This window comes from Ipomoea triloba, chromosome 10 (assembly GCF_003576645.1).
Source record: "Ipomoea triloba cultivar NCNSP0323 chromosome 10, ASM357664v1".
Lineage (NCBI taxonomy): Eukaryota > Viridiplantae > Streptophyta > Magnoliopsida > Solanales > Convolvulaceae > Ipomoea > Ipomoea triloba.
The window spans coordinates 20856547-20876325 of NC_044925.1; the positions used below are offsets into that span (position 1 = coordinate 20856547).

Here is a 19779-nt window from a genome sequence, read left to right on the forward strand (position 1 = left end):
AAAAAAAAAACATTTTCCTCAAATTTTAGGAAGCTGACTTCCTTGAAAAATCAAACATGCTCTAAGGGTCCATTTAAAAACTCAAAAAATGACTTCCATACATTATTTTCGAATTTCCAGTGTTTCAAAATTATTGAAAAATAAAGTTAGCGAAATATATTTATTTCAGAAAGATAAAAAATGACTCATTTGGATGAAAAATGTTTTTGAGATTTTTACTCAAGATATTTTTAATATTCTTATCTCACGTTCAGTTCTCATCGTGTCAAATGAGCGAGTTGGTCCTCTATATTATTACTAGTTATAATGCGCGCATTGCAATATCAAATTTATGCCCAACACGAAAATTATGAGTATTGTTGCAATAGAGAAGTAGTAAAAATGAGTATTGTTGTAAATAATTATAATAGAAAATAAAAATAATGTCTTAACAATTTTTCTATTAAAATAAATTAAGTCTTCTTAATATGATATTGATGAGTCAGTAAAACTTATTATATATATTATGCATGTATGCCATAATAATAATAATAATAATGATGATACTTTTTTATAGACACATTTTTTTGTCAAACTACATCCCATTCCAAAATACATTCTAAAATTTTGAGGCAATTAAAAGCCTACTTGAAAGAGTCAACAGTACTTTAAAAAAAAAAATTTGCTTGTGGTCTAGTGGCACTCGGTTGCACTCTCATATGAAAAGGGAGTGGATTTGAGCCTTAGTGAAGGCCATATTTTCTTTTTTTTTTGATAAAGGAAGAGGGAAAAATCCCGGGGAGAAAAACTACAAAGGAACTATCTCCCGATGAACGGGGAGCCGCCTATAAAAACCAGCCCCAACATGATCTTCGAACAACAGTACCCTCAGATCACTTGGAGCTTCCACGAGCTGGTGAAGGCCAATAGGTTGGCTTAGGGCCTTCTTAGCAAGATAATCCGCTATACGATTCTGTTCCCTGTAAACATGAATAAAAACGATCTGCTCAAACCTACTCGCTTCTGTGCGGCACCGGTGCACAATATTGGCAATATTGCCATGACCCCGAAGAGTGTTCTGTAGTAGCTCGATCAGGTGTTGAGAGTCGCATTCCACAGCTAGTCGGCGAACTCTCAACCTTGACGCCATGAGCAAACCTTGCAGAATTCCCCAAGCTTCAGCCACAATTGGAGAGCAACAACCAATCTTGTATTGAAAACCGTCAATCCAATTCCCAGCATGATCCCGCAAAACACCCCCACAGCCAGCCATCCCCGTAGTTGTCGAGCAACTTCCGTCAACATTCAACTTATGCCATCCAAGCTGAGGTTTCGACCAAGACAAGAGAGCCATAGACACTAGGAGCTGCTGCGACGTCGGATGAACATGTTTGGCAAACGCGGCCGCCATCTCCGCCTCCTTCTGGGTAATCCACAACAGCTTCTGATCGAGAGTAAGTCTACATCCACTAAAAAGGGCCTCATTGCGCCACTTCCAAATCCACCAGAGCCGGACAGCGAAAAGGGGAGGCCAACCGGTTGGGAGGCCAAGTGAAGTATCACCCCTTACATTCACCCGTAGCCACATGTCCCAGTCGAGGCGATCAAGCTTAACAAGAACACGAGGATGCAAACTTGCGCTCCAAATGTCCTTCACCGCCGGACAACAGCGAAACAGGTGGTCCCTGTCTTCCCGCTCACCTGCACAAAACGCACAAAAAACATTAGACGTGAGATGTCGCCGTGCGCGCTCAACATTAGTCATAACACAGTTGTGCTTAAGCAGCCACATAAAGAAACAAATCCGATAAGGCACTTTGATCTTCCAAATACGCAACCAATCCTCGGCCACCCCTAGCTGGGTCGAAGGAATAATATTAGCATATGTAGAAGCCACCGAGAAATTCCCATCTGGTTCAAATAACCACCTGACACCGTCACCCTCGGAAGTATCCATAATTAACGTGTACGCTGCCAGCTTCTCCAGAATTGTCAAGGGGAGAAGATTTTGGAGATATTCCCATTTCCAACCTCTACCTTCTTCCCAGTACTCATCAACCGTAGCATACAGGGTTGGAAGGCTAAGAGGAACGCTAAGGAGCTGTTGTAGCGGGTATGGAGCAATCCATCTATCCATCCAAAAACGAGTGGTTCGCCCGTTCACAACAGCCTTACAAGTACCTGCTTCAAGATACGGTGTCGCCGCAATAAGTCCTTTCTAAACATTTGACGATGACGCAGAGCGACCGTTCTTATATTTACCAGTTAAGATCCGGGACCAAAGAGCATCATTTTCATGATGTAGATGCCACCCCAATTTGACCATGAACGCTAAGTTCAGCTCCTGGAGCTTACGAATACCAAGACCACCAGTCACCTTAGGGCTAGCTACCGTATCCCATTTAACGAGATGCAGCCTGTAATTGGGGTTCTTAGGGCTGTCATTGCCCCAAATAAAACGACGCATGGTTTTCTCAATCGATAGGCAGATGCCTTTTGGTAAAACTGTTGTTTGCATCGTGTACGACGGAATAGCATTGAGCACAGATTGAGCAAGCGTTACACGACCTGCCATAGAGAGAGTTTTTGCACGTCATCCATCCAGGCGATTATTGATTCTGTTCAACAAAGCAGCGTAGGATTTGCAAGTCACTCTCCCATGGATGGATGGCACCCCGAGATACTTACCAAGATCAGTCGTCATTTCGAAATTGAACCGGTTAGAAACCTCCCTGGCAAGATCAGGGTCCGTATTTTTTGAGAATAAAATCTAGGACTTAGCATAGCTAACTCTCTGTCCCGAAACCTCACAAAAGCGAGATAGGCAGTCTTGGATAACAGCAACCTGCTCAATAGAAGCCTCGGCAAACAAAACCATGTCGTCCGCAAAGTAGAGGTGTGATAGAATAGGACAATCCAGCGCTAATTGTACTCCCTTCCACTCTCCCGAGTTGGTGCGAAGAGTAATCATCTGACTAAGTTTCTCCATACCCAAAACAAAAATAGCTGGCGACATTGGATCACCTTGACGGATGCCCCTCGCGGGGCGGAGTTGAGGCAATCTTTCGCCATTCCAGTTGACAGATAGACGAGAGGATCGAATGCAATTCATAATGATCCTAACCTAGGTCGGATTAAAACCAATTTCCTTAAGAACGGTATCTACAAAATCCCAAGATAGGCGATCATAGGCCTTCTCAAAGTCCAGCTTAATTGCCATGATGCCTGATGAACCTCTCTTAGTTCGCATGGTATGCATTACCTCCTGGTAAACTATAATATTATCTGATATTTGTCTACCGGGGACAAAAGAGCTTTGAAAAGGGCCGACCAGAATTGGGAGGATACGCTTTAACCAATTCGTAATGGTCTTGGTAATCACCTTACAGCTCACGTTGCAAAGACTAATCGGCCGAAATTGTTTTATGGTTTCTGGAGTATCAACCTTGGGATGAGGGTAAGAATAGTGTCGTTTACACCCTCAGGTAAAACCCCCGTGTGGATAGCACTCTTGACAAAGTCGCACAAGCTGACCCCTACTACATCCCACATCCGCGGGAAGAAAGCGGCATGTAGGCCATCCAACCCCGGAGCTTTAAACGGAGCTATATCAAAAAGAGCACAATGAACCTCAGCCGGAGTGATGTCCTGGTTAAAAATACCCCAGTCGTCATCCGAAATAATTGGGAACGTGCCTTCCAACACAATCCCCCGCCTAGCGTCTCTATCTTATGAAAAAAGATTAGCATAAAAATCCCATACATGAGCTTTAAGATTGGCAGGGTCCGTAATCCACTCCCCATTATCGAGTCTAAGACTCGAAATAGAATTTCGAGATTTCCGGATTGCAGCAGCTAAATGGTAATACTTTGTATTTCGATCCCCGGAAAGGATCCAGTCCTCACGAGAGCGCTGATACCACAATAATTCTTCTTGATGAAGGATCGTCTGATATTCCTCGATAAGTTTCTGTTCCAGCCTGACAATCCCTCTATGTGGATTAGTCGAATACCGTCGCTGCACCCCCTCTAGTCTTGCAAGGACAATTTTCTTACGATGAAAAATATTGCCGAACACGGTCCTATTCCAATCAGATAGAGCAACCGTAACGCTGGGGATGTTATCCATGAAATGCAAGTTTGAACACCATGAGTTGCGCACAACCTCCACCACCCGCTGGTCAGTCAACCAGGCAGCCTGGAAGCGAAAAGGTGCCCCAGTCGTACGTAGCTCCGTCGCCACAGTCCGAACGAGAATGGGGGCATGGTCGGATGACACTTGGGGAAGATGCGTGACTGTAGCCTCCGGAAAACGGTGCCTCCAAGAGATGTTACACATAGCTCGGTCAAGTCTCGCCCCCTTTATAAGGTCCGACTGATTGGATTTAATCCACGTAAGCTTTGGACTACTAAAACCCAAATCAACGAGTCCCTCAGAATGTATCCAATCAGTAAATTCAGAACTTCGCTACGACGAAAAAGCAGAATAATTAGAAGTTTCGTCTTGATTGACAACAACATTGAAATCCCCTGCAACCAACAAAGAGCCCGAAAGACCCCTCTTTGTCATAACTAATTCATTCCAAAGCCGACGGCGAAGGTGGTGAGTTGGACTGCCATAGACCACCGCAAAGTACCAACTCGCTTGGGAACCCACACTAACCTGCAGTATAACAAACTGTGGGTGAGTAGAAGTGACCACTACATTAATAGAGTCGTTCCAGAAAATCCAGATTCCCCCACTAAAACCCACCGCCTCCACACGAACCCAGTCCGAGAAACCCAGTTTTGAGCAAATAGCATTTGCCTGGGAGCCTGAGACTTTTGGTTCGACGAGACCAAGAATGGTAGGTTTATGGGTTTGAATAAGATTTGAAAGGACGCGGTGGAAAACTCTACCACCCGCGCCTTGGTAGTTCCATACAATACACTTCATGGAAACAGAAAACACAAGAGAACAAGAAAAAAAAACACAAGAAAACTCAAGTAGGGGTGGCAGCAGCATCGGCCACCCGCTGAGCATCATCGCTGTTATCCTCAATATCCATCACCACATCACCCTCATGGTCCAGACCCTCCGGCGGATCCCTGTGGTGTTCCGGAGAGGGACAAATACTGCCGGACTCAGCAGCACCTGATGGTTCCCCCGTACACACTCTTGTTGACTCAATTAAACCACCCCCATTCGCGCCTCTAACAACCACGTGCTCATCCTCCTCTACTGCTCTCCTTGGATGTGCCCCTCTAAACGTCGTTCCCCTGGTAGGAGTAGATTCACGAACCGAGTTTGGGACAGCATTAGAATCATTTGCTATTTGTTTTTCGTTCACAATAACATTAACCCGGCGGGACTTCCCACCCATATATAGTAGGTGCGTTCAGAACAGGACCCTTTATCACCTGCCAGAGTGTCCATAGGTTGATTATTCTGCTCAGATAAGCCCTGGCGATCAGCGACTACCTCATCTGGTACAACATCAGCAGACTCTTCATCAAGGTGAACAAACCGTGATCCCGAAGCCCTCTGAGCGGTCCTAGCAGCTGCCGGTTGGGCACGTTGATTCAGTCGTTCATCCTGCCGCCCTTGACCCCCCGATCCTCCTGGCGTTCGTCTATCTTTGCGCGTTACAATCATCCAAGAGCCATAAGGGGCAGTGTGATACCTAGGCAAGTTGCGCTGCTCCTGACCACCACGAGTCAGGGAGGTGCGAGCATGTTCATGATCGGTCACCTGTTCCTCCGAAGCCACCACAGTATCATTAGCAGGAATAGGGGTAACTGAACAAGCTTCCCGCCTATGCCCGTATAGCCCACATGTGAAGCATACGAGGTGCATACCCTCATATGCCACCTGCCACACCTTCTCTTCCAAGGTGAACCGAGAGATCAAAGGTTTTGTGAGATCTATTTCGACACACACCCGAGCAAATTTTCCACGCGAGACTAGACTTGTGGTATGATCAACCTGCACAGTACGCCCGAGTTTATTCCCAATCTTGCGAAGAGTTAGAAGGTTATAGTATTCCACCGAGAGATTTGGGAATCTGACCCACACTAGTACCTTTTTCGTCGTGTCCGTCATTGGATCAAAATTGGGAACCCATTGTTTGACAATCAAGTAAGTGATCTAGGACCATCCAAGGACCCTCGAACATAGCAAACTCAAGATCCTCAACCGATCCAAACTTGACTAAAAAAATAGTCATTTTCTAGGGCGATTAATTCCATCCTGCACTTTGGTTTCCACATAGCACTCAAACGCCGAAGCAGATAGGCATAGCCCACCTTTCTTCCCATAACCTTACTAATTAGAGACTTCCGCCAAGGCTCCCTAATTCGTTCTTTCTCTTGATCCGTAAGACGAATAGTAGGGCAGGTAGGATCATCATCCTCCTCACTAGGATCAGGCGCATCGTCCTCACCCAAAGTTTCGGACTCGCTAGCGTTAGCAATCAAGAAAGGGGCCGTATTCGATCCTGAACCCACCACAGAATCAAGATAAGTTCGGTTCTGAACCGTAGTTCCTCCCATAGGGAGATCTTGAACCGAAACCTCAAACAGTCCCTCCCCGGGGGGAATCGCACCCTCCGACGCGCTCAAGTCAGTCGAATCCATCTGAGTTTTCGGGACGACAACGTCAGCATTAACATCGGTCGTTTCAGCATTCATCGCAACATCAGGCGATTGGGGTTCCGGGAGACAATCTGCCGAAGCCTGCGCTGGATCACCCAGTGCAGAGTTCAACGATGAGTCCATAGTGATATCCATCGCCTTTAGGCCAGGATCTCCAACATTGACCTTCGTTTTCTTCGTGCTTCGTTCCAAAAGATCTTGATCCTCATCGGAGCGTTGAGAGGAAAGGATTTTCCCGTTATCAGTCATCGGAGCGTTAGATCCCTCTTATGTCTAGATTCAAGTGTATATGGGATGTTAATTTTAGTATTGAAACTTAGTTTTTTTGCAATTGAATTGGTTGGAAATCATCAACTACTAGTCTGCAACAAACATTCTTCTTAGTGAAGGCCATATTGATTCTTTGCTTGCACAAAACGAAAACATTTACAAACTGCGTTTAAGATAAAATCTCTTGGAAATAAAGAAACGCTATCCTCTCAAAAATTTCATGCATCATACCAACGTATTACCTTCCATCTTCCTTTACCTAGTTGTTTTCCATCATATCATTATATTGCTATAGGAAACACCATTGCCTACCATCATCTAACGTACTCTTTTATTCAACTCTTACAAAAAATTCACCACCAATGTCTCTACCTTGAACCTTTCGTTGCCTCCAAACTATCATCCTCCTCAGTTCTACAAGAGAAAAGTTCCATTCTATGATGAAACAATCAAAGAAATAAAAGGACCAAACCATTTTCAATTCCTATCATCAGAGTCTGGAAAGGGGATATATTGAGCTAGCTATATTTTCCCAACACACAGTCACACATTATTAAAATTAGCAATCTTGTAATACTATTTTCCAACAATATATTACTATAACAGGTGAAATTTTGAGTTGAACAAACTAAACCATCAAATCCAATATATTCAACCTAAAACAACTCAAACTCAAATAAAAATACTAAGGGTGTGTATGATTCGCACATGGGAATCAAATATTTAGTAACGGCAATGAATTTTGGTGAAAGAAAAGAGTAAAATCAAATTATAAAGACAACCAAACCATAAGCCATGGCATGTCCATTTGTCACCCTAATCTTATATGGCTTTATCAATTTATTTGGTTTTAATTACTATCTCAATATGGCAATCATCGCTCACATTTTGGTTTGTTGAAATCTTTACACTTGTAGGCATTGCTTGCAAATAGACTGTTGGGCTTTCTCTTTCCCTCTTGTCACATAACAGTTATGCACCAAACAGCAAGACCAGGTAAAGAGTATACTGGAAACAATGAATAGCATAAAACAAGTAAAACCATCGTGCTCCTTTCAGCATTCCACTAAACACCATCGGAAAGTTTGGCCTAAGAATTCATGTTTTAAGTAAGTTTTTGATATCTACATTCACTCTACAAGAACAACACATCAAGATCCCTTCAACATGTAGTGTATTTCCCCAACCAACAAAGCCTACATATTTCGTTCAATCTCTGGATTCAATAGCCTTTATTTCCACGGATTCGAGCTCTCATGTCAACCTGGAATAAGAAAATTTCGGTAAGCTGGCCAAGAATTAGAATTTGAGCATTTTTTGTTAATTATGAGATGAAACTTGAGTTAGATACTACACATGAGTAATTTGACAGGATATTTTCCCTGAAATCATTTCATAGTAAACATGCAAGTTCGTCTGTTACTGATTCATAGAAGCCTAAAAGGTACTAAACTATCTCACTTAATGGAAAATGAAGCAACTAGTATGAAAGAGGCAGCAATCTGCATATAGTCTCAGTGTTCCACCCCAAACCATCAGAAAAGATTGCAATGTGAAAGTATTTACCGCTTGAGAAAGAGACATGTTGATGTACAAATTTTAGTTTCATAATCTTAAGGGTGTTATGCACCAACTTTGCTTGTCCTACATGAACTTAGATACATGTCAATACATATATCAAAATACAAACTTACCAGTGAATCAATATACAGATAAAAAGGCACACCCATTACCCCTTTTGCTTTTTACAAGTACATATGTGCATTGCATGCTTTAAAGTTATATTACTTGCAATTAAAACCTATAGTTGTTGGACAACAGTATCAGAAAACCATTATGTACTAGCTAACGTCTCTGTTCAACATTATGTGATTCCTTAGTAGCAGGATATGAAGGTACCTGAGCAAGCTTTTTTTAAAGTGAGAAGCGCAACAGACAAAAGAACTCCAGATTGCCTTAAAGTGCAAAGCAAAATGATGCTTTCCAACCCAAAGAAATGCAAATTTGCAAATCAAATTTTGTGGTTTATAATGATATCTATATGGTTGATGAGAATGCAACTCCTATGACTATCAATATGATACTTCCAAGCTTACAATTGCATAAATTTACATAAAGAATTAAAGATACGATTATACAACTAAAAAGAAATACTACAATTGACTTAATAAAGAAATAATAATAGAGTCATATTGTCATAGACTCATAGTATTCAATTATTCATCAATCATCAATATTCATCTATCTCCTTACAAATGAGATCTGATGAATTAGAATTTAATTACATAATAACATAATTATAACATTAAGCAGTATGTCTAGTGGAGCAGTGGACAGAGAGTCTGTAGTGGATTGTGCATAGACTATTTAGAGTTATACTCTCTGTCCACTTGATAAAGCCCACAGAGAGTGTAAATTGAAGACAAAACCCACAGGAACTATAACTCTCCACCTCAGACAAAGTTTCAAGGAAGGGAAAAAAACCACCTCAAAGATGAAAATAAAGGATGATGAAATGAGAGAGGAAGTATAAATCAGAGCAATATATATATATATATATATATGGGCGCGCTCAAGTGAGAACAAAAAAAAAAACCGGTGGCATTTTTTGTAAATAACTCGAACTTCGAGTGCAAGTAACAGGTACAAGTGTGCAAATAAAATCACTTAAAGTGCACCCATTTGCACTTAATAGAGCAAGTAATTTACCTTTTCACATTGGTGCACTTAATATTGTTGCACTCTATGAAATTGTTAGTTGCACTTTTAACACAATTAACTTGCACTTCAAAGTTCGAATTATTTACAAAAATGCCACCGCGTTTTTTAAAATTGCTTCTGATTCGTTAGATCTTTCTAGATAGACGGCTATGATTGGTCACTTGGCTTGGAAATGCTTCATTCAATTTCTTCTTTGTAGGAACCATAGCCATAGCAACCTCAGGCATAGCTGAGATCTCATCACCATCAACGATTCTCAATGCAACAAGAATCGGTTGAGGTGGCTTTATGCAATCTTCCACCCCAATCTAGAATCGAGTAGAAAACGCTGAGTCATATACTTCCTTTCCTGCTTGTGTGTTTGATAGTTTAGAAGCACTACAATGGACACTAACAAACAAGCTTTTTAAAAGTTTTCTGGTGCTTGTACAAACTTTGCAAGGTAAGGAAGACTATGGCAACTCTAGTAACTCCATGTCTCACAAGATCCTTACCACCTATGACCTCCCTCATAGCATTTAGGATCCTTCCATGCCTATAAATGAAGGTAGTGATGCGCCTAGCACTTTCAATCTTTTGCTTGAACTCTACCAACTTGCCAATGTCTTCCAACATGAGGTCCAAGCAATGTGCCGCGCAAGGAATCCAAAACAGTGTAGGTATCCTCTCTTCCAACAACCTACCTGTTGCCTTGTAATTAGCACCATTGTCTGTTACAACTTGAACAACATTTTCCTTGCCTATTTCTTTAATCTTGGTCTCAAGTAACCTAGCCAACATGTTGGCATCAACAGACTCCAAGAAAAAGGTCCCCTCCGGACTATTGACAATGAAGTTTATCAAGTGCCTACACTTTTTTGGAGTCCCTGCGCGGCACATTGCTTGGACCTCATGTTGGAAGACATTGGCAAGTTGGTAGAGTTCAAGCAAAAGATTGAAAGTGCTAGGCGCATCACTACCTTCATTTATAGGCATGGAAGGATCCTAAATGCTATGAGGGAGTTCACAGGTAGTAAGGATCTTGTGAGACTTGGCGTTACTAGATTTGCTACAGCCTTCCTTACCTTGCAAAGTTTGTACAAGCACTAGAAAGCTTTAAAAAGCTTTTTTCTTAGTGACCATTGGAGTGCTTCTAAACTATCAAACACACAAGCTGGAAAGAAGGTATATGACTCCGTGTTTTCTACTCGATTCTGGACTGGGGTGGAAGATTGCATAAAGGCATCTCAACCGATTCTTGTTGTATTGAGAATTGTTGATGGTGATGAGATCCCAGCTATGCCCGAGGTTGTCATGGCTATGGCGACTGCAAAGAAGAAATTGAATGAAGCATTTGCATTCACGTTGAGTGATGTACCATTGCCATCTGTTTCCTAAATTCCTAAGGGAGTAGGCATATTGATTTTTGGTGTTTGGTTATTGAGGAATTTTGTGATACATTGCTTTAGGTCATTGGGATATTCATCCAATTCTCCAAGGTGACATCTGCATAGCTCTTTTTCTAAGAGTTTTAACTCATTCACTGATTCTTTGAGAGCTTCAAACTTAGACCGAGTGACGCCCATGACACCGGCAACGGAACTAATGTTATGTGCTCCCGCCATGGGCGAGAAAACATAAGGAAAAAGGAAGAAAGAATAATAGTTGGAAAAGGAAAAGAAGAAAACACTCGTTTGCTTGAGACCCAAAACTCCCTTAGACCCTTTTTGGGATTGAATTTTTGTTTCCCTTCATTATAATACTCCCTTTTATAGGTTTGATTACAAAGATTCTTAAACTAAGAATGATTAATTATTTGGTAGTTTCCAAATAGTTAAACTACCTAAACTAATTCGAAAACTAAGAGTAATAAGTTAAATAACTATTTAGTAATTTCTAAATAACTATTTAGTGGTCTCTAAATATCTAAAATATGTAATGTAATAGTAATAAAATAAGACTTCCTCAGCATATATCAAATGGCTTGTGTCTTTGGACACCATTTTGAAAGTCAGTATCCCCAAAATAAAAACGAAATCTATTTCTATAGATCTATGTGCAATTAAATTCACATAACCATAGGAAACCATATCTCACCAATGCTGAACTAAAACTTCGTTTTCTAAGTTTTACAGGCTTTTCAAGTGAATGCTTAAAACTTTCACAAGTAATTTAAATTTAAATATGCAGATATAATCAAAGATTTTGGCATTTTGCAAAAGGAAATACAGTTTTAAAGCACATACCACAATAGGATCTGAATCCCCTTTACCTACTTGAGCATAGCTGGTGAGAAGAGTGATATCCCATTCAATAACTCAGTGTTTTGAAGGCACTAAGTTAAAAAGAGAGGATGTTTACTAAATACAAGTTAAAATGGGGTCATTGAAGGCAGGCCCAGTGCATATTTAACCCTGCTACTTTCAAATTTGCAGAGGCATACTCAACATGTTCTGTAGTAATAAATGAGAAAGTTTCCACAAAAAACACACTGATAGATATTGTTCAAACTGATTAATCACATGTCCAGAGTCAGTTGATAATTACATGTCAATTAATCAGATAATAAGACATTTCCGACAAATAAGTTAACACAAATTGGCTAGCACTAGCAGCACCACTCCACACTGGTAATATAAGCTAAATAAGCTAAGCTGATTTACCTACATAAGAATTTATTTCACATTCATACTTTTTGTATTCCAAAATGGAGAACAAGTAGATTCACCATGCTCATTAGCCATTACGGTTCAAATACACAAATTAAACATGCTACAGGGGATTTGGAGGACTATTAAACCAACAACAACAACACTAATAATAATAGAAGAATAAGAATTCATAAAAGAACAGTGATTCAGCTTAAAGCATTTGAAAGGGAAATGAAATAAGAAACCTGTCCTCTTTTGCAGTTGAAATAAGTTTCCCTTAACCCTACGCACTCGCTTGAAATCGATGGACTCTTCTCCTTTGCGCATTCTCTGAACGGCCGATTCTGAACCTATACACACGTGAAGCCAAACTATTCGTATTACGATTCAACGAAAAATACTAGTGTCGGAAATATTGAGTGAACATAGAAGAATACCTTAACGCAGTCGGATTCGCTGAGGCATTTGACGAGCTCCGTAGCTAAACCTTTGCAGGATTTCGCCATCTCTGCTCCTCTTTCTTCTTCAATACACCAAGTTTGCAAAGTTTCGGGTTTTCAATGACCATCTCCGTATTTAGGCCAGAAGTGAAATACTTTAATGGGCCTTTTACAAGCACATTTCATATTTAATATGATTAATTAATTTCGGATCATTGGATTATTATTTCTTGTTATTATTAAATTTAAAATTGATTAAAGTTTTTGTTATTATTAAATTTAATCTCTAAGAGCATGTTTGGTTGGATGGAAAAACTTTTACAAATAGCATATTTTCCTTAAATTTAAAGAAAATAGAATTTTCCTCTGTTTTGTTCAATAAAAACTTTTATTACTCTCTCCGTCCCGAATTGGATGTCTCATTTGCTTTTTGCACGCTTATTAAGAAATTTAAGTAAATGTGATATGCTTTCCAATTATGCACCCAACTTTTTCACTTTTGGAAATAAAAGCAATAAAGAAAGCAAAAGTCATAAGGGTAATTTAAGAAAAGTATAATGATGGTGATGTTCAATTTTGGGAAGAGGACAACATTTTGGGACAAATTAAAAAGGAAAGTAAAACAGGTAAAATGGGACAGATGGAGTATTAGTTTTGAAGAAAACATTTTTCAAGGGAGTGTGAAAAAAGTTCTCCAAAGGTAGGGGTAGTATTATGTTTTTCATGAAAGTTAGGAAGAAAGTATCACATGATTATACATGGAACCCCGATGACCCATTTTATTGGGAAAGTATTGGCTCAAAAGGGGTGTCCCTTCCACTAACTCTAAGAAGAACACGGAAAACCAACTTGCACGGGTCCTGACGCGACAGGCGTACTCAAGGGGTATGGCGTGCCCCGCCACGCCCTCATACGCACCCAGTTGTCTTGGGTGGTGGCGCGACCAACCGCCACTCGAGGCGACTGGCCACACCGCTGGGGCACCAAAGGCACAATCGGTCAACCCGGGGTGCCTCAGCCCTGGTCAGTGACATGAAAATTTCAATGTCAATTCATTCAAAAATTTTATTTTCAATTACAATTAAGACCAATCAATGAATACAATAATAATAATAATAATAATAATAATAATAATAATAATAATAATAATAATTATCAAGTATAAAAAAAATAGATTATGTTTAAAATATTTTTTTTAAATGGCGGCATTGTGCGATCACCCTAGCCAAACATGGCCATGACCGGTCCTATTTGTACGTGATGGATAGATAATACTCTAGGCCTAGTGTATTATCCATCATCCAGTCCCCCACTTTATTGAGATTTTGCAGGTACGAAGTCTCTGGAAAGTATATTTATCTTTTTCTAATGATCTTCTTCCACTTTAGTCAATCTGCAAATAAGAGTTTTTTTTTTCACTGTCATTGCTGACTCCCGCGGCTGACTCCCGTGGTTGTCTCCCATGGCTGACTCCCGCGACTGACTCCCATTGGCTGACTCCCTTAGCTGTCTCCCGCCCCGTTGCCATATTTATCAGCCGTAATCGTGGGTGACGCTTAGACTGCTGGAGATGGGGATGTGCGACAACACAGGGCTTTTACGAATATATTGAGACCAAGAATTAGTAGCAACATTCGCTATATTCCAAATTGTTTTAGGCAGGGGCAACACTGCTTCCCAAACGACATCATTCTGAGCTTTCCAAAGGTGATAAGCACTCCAACAACTTTCATCCGCACATCCTGTGTGAGGCAGTCCATGTGCTGCTAAACCAACTAGGAAATGAGTCACTAACAATGCATGAAACCGGAAGAGACGACACATTCCAAACTTATTGTGCAAAAACACACCTAACAAGGAAGTGCATAACATCCTCATGGGTAGCTAAACACATAGGGCATGTAGGATTCACCTCAACCCTCTTTATAATGAGATTTGTACTAGTAGGAAGAATACCACTACACAAAACCTTATCAATTAGCTGTTATATTGTACTTTTTTTAATATACTCTAACATATCCATAATATATGTTTAACAATTATGTCAATTTTGATTGAGATGATGTTCAAACCTACGACTTTCATTATAAAAATCAATGACTAAGATAAGAATAATAAATAATTAACGAAATGTTCCGTTACTAAAATTTACAGGAATGCAATAGTATTTAGGAAAATTAAATGATATAATAGATTGTAAAGTAGAAAAAATAATTAAAAATATTAAAATAAGAATAATATGGACCATTCATTTCAATAAACAATTACACCAATAACTTTTAGTTCAGGTTAAAGATGTAACTTTATTGGTTCTTATTAAGTTGGTAAATAAAACATTAATATGTGTATCATTTAAAATTTCTTAACTAGAATTTTTTAATGATATACTCCATCTTTTTTATATATTAATTTTATTTTTTAAAAAACTTAAGTTGAAAAGGTAATTTAACTTTATAACAATGCTTTTTCTATTGGGTGGTCCATAATCCATATTACAAAGTGTTTTTATTTCCTACTTTAACCAAAACAAAGTAGCGTAGAACGATTGAAGTTTTCCTAATAAAATAAGGATGGCCCATAGATTATGTAAATAGTCGACAACAATCAAATCATCACCTAAAAACCATTAAACACCGATCATTAAACCTCTGTGTGTACCATACTATTAAATAATGCACATTCAATATAAAAATAATGATATACATTATATTCAGGAAATGTACATTATTTGTGTACTATAATATAAAAATAATGTACATTCAGTATAAAAAAAATATATATTTAGTACATTAAAAATGTACATTTGATTATGGTCCACATAGCTGTGTGGACCATGATTCACACAATAATTTGCCATTAAACACACACCTCAGTCCTCAAAGATCTTAAATGCTGGGTTCTTCTTAAGAATGGCGGATTCTAGTACTACAACAAGCAAAACCACCATAATTTGTACTACGCGTACTTGGCTTGAAACAAGATGGTTCTTCTCTAGTCCCCACAAAACCCATATCCTCAGCTCCTTCCTCTAATACCAACAAGGACATAAATATCTTCAAGCCCCTAGTTCTTTTAGACTATTTTTATTGTTATCCTTATTCCTTAAGGAATGTCTATAGCTATGGCTTCTTGTGGGCGTTTTTCTGGGCTTTGCAGTGGCGTGAGAGTAATTCAGAAGCAACCATTTTCTAGTCATGGTGCTTTCAGGTGCTCTTTTGCTATGGATCCATTTCGCAGAATCTGCATTCTTCCTAATAGGTAAAATTTCTTGCCTCCCTGTGTGTGTATGCGTGTTTTTGAAGTGGGTTTTGTTTATGCAGCTATTATTTTCTTGAAATTTGAAATCTTTGGGGAACTTTTTAAACAGTCTTATGTCACTTGTATTCTAGGTTTTGGAGACGATTGCTCTTGCAATTAAAGTTGGTACCTTTTTTTTTTTTTTTTTTTTCATTAAGCTGATTGGCTCTGTATATCCGGTTATGGTGTTTGTTTCTAATGGCTATGTGTATGTGTGTCTCTGATGAGTTCATAGTTCTTCAGTTGTAACTTCAAATTATTGATTTCTCCATCAAATAAAAATTTGACTTTTAGCTGATAGATGCACTTTCTAATGGCTAAAATGTTGAAATTGGTTCATGTTAAGATCTCTGCAACATGGTCTCCCTGAGGTTACTTTCCCTGGGTTATGTTATGATCAAGTGATTCAATTTGAAATGTGAGCATTTGCTTACTCCATAATGGTTGGACCTCCTAAAGTGGATAGGTGTTAAGGTTTAGTAGTTTTAGTTGGTTAGTATCTTGGTGTTCAATGTTATTAAGACCTAAGTTTTATCCTTGGACAGGTTAGGATTTAATGCAAGTACACTCGTTCCGAAAGCATCATCAGCTACTGTCGAGGTAACTTGAATTGCTGATTGTCGTGGCTTTTCTTGGTTATAGCTTATTTCTCTTGACTGGGGAAACAGGACAAGAGTTTCTCTGAGACTGCGGAAATACCAACTCCCAAAGTGATACTAGATCTGGATTCGGATCCAGATGCAACTGTAGTTGAGGTCACCTTCGGGGATCGCCTTGGGGCACTGCTTGATACGGTTTGTCCTCTATCACTCCCGATTCAAAGGCTCAGCATTGTTGTCATCGTTTCCTATTTGGCCTCGATTGAATTTTATAAACTGCAGTCGTTCTTTAAATAGTTTTCGCAGAATGCATCTTAATTTCCCAGATATGTCTCAGATGAATGCACTGAAAAATCTTGGGCTGAACGTTGCCAAGGCAAATGTTTATCTTGATTCATCCGGGAAGCACAACAAGTTTGCCATTACCAAAGCGTAAGCCGATACTGTAAATTGATTTTGGTTTTCTCTGTAATTTGCCGGTCCAGTTATTATGCTCACTTTAGTATAGTCTTTCTTAACTTGCAGCTGAGAATGAAGGTGCTTTCTCATGTTTTTAATTCCCTGGATTAGAAGCTTCAACATGTCCACTGAACCTCCTACCCAGACCCTAAAAGAAAGGGATGATTATTGGCAAAACAATAAAGAATTGATATCATATATGGCTAGCTAATACTAAATCTTGCAAAGGAACTTAAATATTCCTCTTTTAACTTGTTTATCTGCAAAACAGAATACTTTCTGAGTTCATAATATTCATCAATTAGCTTTTAACATCTCAACTTATAACCTGATTAAGAATATACTGTACGGGATATTAGAGATCACAATCTCTACCTGCAATTTTTTCTTGAATTTACTTATTGCATAGTTTCTGAATTTCTTGTCATTTTGTTTATTTCTGACTATATTGTTGGTGTGGTATTGTTATAGTTCTACAGGTAAGAAAATTGAGGATCCAGAGTTGCTTGAGGCAATTCGTTTGACAATTATTAACAATATGCTTGAGTACCACCCGGTAAGAAACAAGTTCATCATTTTCCATAGTAGTTTTTTAAAAGTAAAACTTGCTAGGCTGTTATCCAATGCATTTTAATATATCAATTTCTGGATCAGGAGTCGAGTTCTCAGCTAGCTATGGGGGAAGCTTTTGGTGTTCTTCGACCACATAAGAAGGTTCCTAATTTTATTAGAACATGTAGCTTTGTCTCCATTTCTATTCGGATATCCTTATCTGATTGTGTCATAACTGGGAAGTGTGTATAAGATTTGGTCTGTGGGAATCATTTAATACAATATCTGTAGTCTATACGAAAGGGGCTCGATTCCTTTAAGCAAAAGATAAAAGGATAATTATGCCAGAGAAGTCCAAAACTTTTGATGATTGTGTTACAAAATGTTCAGGTTGATGTGGACATAGCGACCCATGTTCATGTCTACAATGACAGTCCTGAACGGAGGTGACTTTGTATTCTAATTTGATTTATTGACTATCGCCCTGGACTTGATCCTGCAATTGCAAATCTTATGCGACTACATAGATGTCGTAAACTTGATATGCGTTTTTTTGCAGCTTACTCTGTGTAGAGACAGTGGATAGACCTGGATTAATAGTTGATCTTGTAAAGGCCATTGCTGACATAAACGTTGATGTTGAATCAGGAGAATTTGACACCGAGGTACAGCTCAGTCGTCCCATAAATCCTTAAACACTGTACTACAATGTGTTTGAAGTATTATGAATGATATACGAAGATGTTAAACTTTTCTTTCGAAACTCAGGGATTGCTCGCTAAGGCGAAATTTCATGTCAGCTACAAGGGCAAAGCTCTCATCAAGCCCCTTCAACAGGTAAAATACCCTAGTTTTGAATGCAAACTTTCATTTGCATGTTATAGACACTGCCCCCGTGCCCTTGAAAAGAGAAATCGTTGGGCGGAGGCCGGTAAAGGGCCAAGTCCAGTACCCTGGCTCTCGAAAATGTAGTCGTAAGCGCTTGATCTAACAAGTGATATCAGAGTCAGGTCACGGGTGGTATAAGGAAATAAAGTTGCGCGTTCACTATTAGTTATATCTTTTGGCGTAGTGGTAAGCGATTGATCCTAACAGAAATGTATCACGTGACCATTGGACACCTCTCAGGTTCTTGAAAATAGCCTGCGGTATTTCCTGAGAAGACCAACAACAGAAGAAGCAAGCTTTTGAGTGCAAGATTACAAAGGAAGATATTGGCTAATGATGCAAACTGGCAGTGGCAGCCTCTATTCATGTCTAAAATATGGTGTGTACTGTATAAGTTCATGTTCATTTCAAGCTCCATTTGAACAAATCTACATGAATTTTTATAAATGTAGTATGAAACTATGAATTCTCCGGTGATGCTGTAAACCTGTTGTTAGATCAATTAAAATGTTGAAAGGTGAGTGATTTGGCTATCAAATTTGGCAACTTGTCTGCATTCATGATGACACCTAGCTTGTCTTTTCTCTTGCAATACAAGAGATATTTGGCAGGTCTTGGGATGCCATTTGTTTCAAAATTATTGAAATTTTGATTGGAAAAATATAGAAAAAATTGTTAGATTGAATCGTATCATTATCATAAGAGTTAAATTAACATTATTGAATGCCTCGAGGGTAATTTGAATGTTTATTTTTAGAGTTAATTTCGTTTTTGGTCTTTTTTATAGGTGACATTCTATTTTAGTGTTTTTTTTTCTTTTTTTTTATAAGAACATTTATTTTTTTTTATCTTAGTATTATTGTGATGTGACCATTTTTTATCATCTATCAACAGAACATTTTAAATATCGTTAAATACAAAGGCATTTAAGTCTTTAATTATGATTTTTTTAAAAACATAAACATAAAAATATAGTGGGTCAACTTACTTTGTATAAAAAAAAATCTAATTATCCTTGTATTTAACGGCATTTCAACGATTTTGTTGAAAGAGGACAAAAAATATCATGTCACAATAATATTAGGACCAAATAAGGATGTTTTTATAAAAAAGGACTAAAAATGAAGTGTCGCCTATAAATCTAGAACCAAAAGTGAAATTAACTCATTATTTTTACATAAGAGTTTGGTAAATAGTTGTTAGCTGATAGTGTTAGTTGGTTTGACCACTTGATAGCATTAGCTGATTGTAGAAAAGTGTTTGTAAATTAGCTGTTAATTAATAGCTGATTACATGCAAAATGACTTTCTAA

At 38.8% G+C, this 19779-nt stretch overlaps 2 protein-coding genes across 2 annotated transcripts; one reads left to right on the plus strand and one right to left on the minus strand.

Annotated features, from left to right (window-relative positions):
• Positions 1-2749: 2749 nt before the first annotated feature.
• On the minus strand, positions 2750-6860 carry LOC116033288. The gene is made up of 7 exons (XM_031276041.1): positions 6264-6860; positions 5379-6105; positions 4991-5289; positions 4642-4908; positions 3742-4446; positions 3425-3627; positions 2750-3098 (listed from the first exon to the last, which is right to left on the minus strand). The coding sequence occupies exons 1-7, from the start codon at positions 6858-6860 to the stop codon at positions 2750-2752; spliced, it is 3147 nt and encodes a 1048-aa protein (XP_031131901.1).
• An 8694-nt stretch (positions 6861-15554) lies between these two features.
• LOC116032545 (ACT domain-containing protein ACR11-like) lies at positions 15555-19005 on the plus strand. The gene is made up of 10 exons (XM_031275156.1): positions 15555-15930; positions 16515-16569; positions 16638-16763; positions 16906-17000; positions 17499-17583; positions 17682-17741; positions 17970-18025; positions 18139-18244; positions 18348-18416; positions 18708-19005. The coding sequence occupies exons 1-10, from the start codon at positions 15782-15784 to the stop codon at positions 18768-18770; spliced, it is 864 nt and encodes a 287-aa protein (XP_031131016.1). The 5' UTR covers positions 15555-15781; the 3' UTR covers positions 18771-19005.
• The last annotated feature ends 774 nt before the right edge of the window (positions 19006-19779 follow it).

Coding starts and splice junctions, on each gene's coding strand:
- LOC116033288 (XM_031276041.1), bottom strand. CDS start 6,860: ATGACTGATAACGGGAAAATCCTTTCCTCTCAACGCTCCGATGAGGAT. Junction 6,106..6,263: donor GTAAGGTTATGGGAAGAAAG/GTGGGCTATGCC, acceptor GGATGGTCCTAG/ATCACTTACTTGATTGTCAA. Junction 4,909..4,990: donor ACAGCGATGATGCTCAGCGG/GTGGCCGATGCT, acceptor GTTTCCATGAAG/TGTATTGTATGGAACTACCA.
- LOC116032545 (XM_031275156.1), top strand. CDS start 15,782: ATGTCTATAGCTATGGCTTCTTGTGGGCGTTTTTCTGGGCTTTGCAGT. Junction 15,931..16,514: donor ATCTGCATTCTTCCTAATAG/GTAAAATTTCTT, acceptor ATCCTTGGACAG/GTTAGGATTTAATGCAAGTA. Junction 18,026..18,138: donor AATGACAGTCCTGAACGGAG/GTGACTTTGTAT, acceptor GTTTTTTTGCAG/CTTACTCTGTGTAGAGACAG.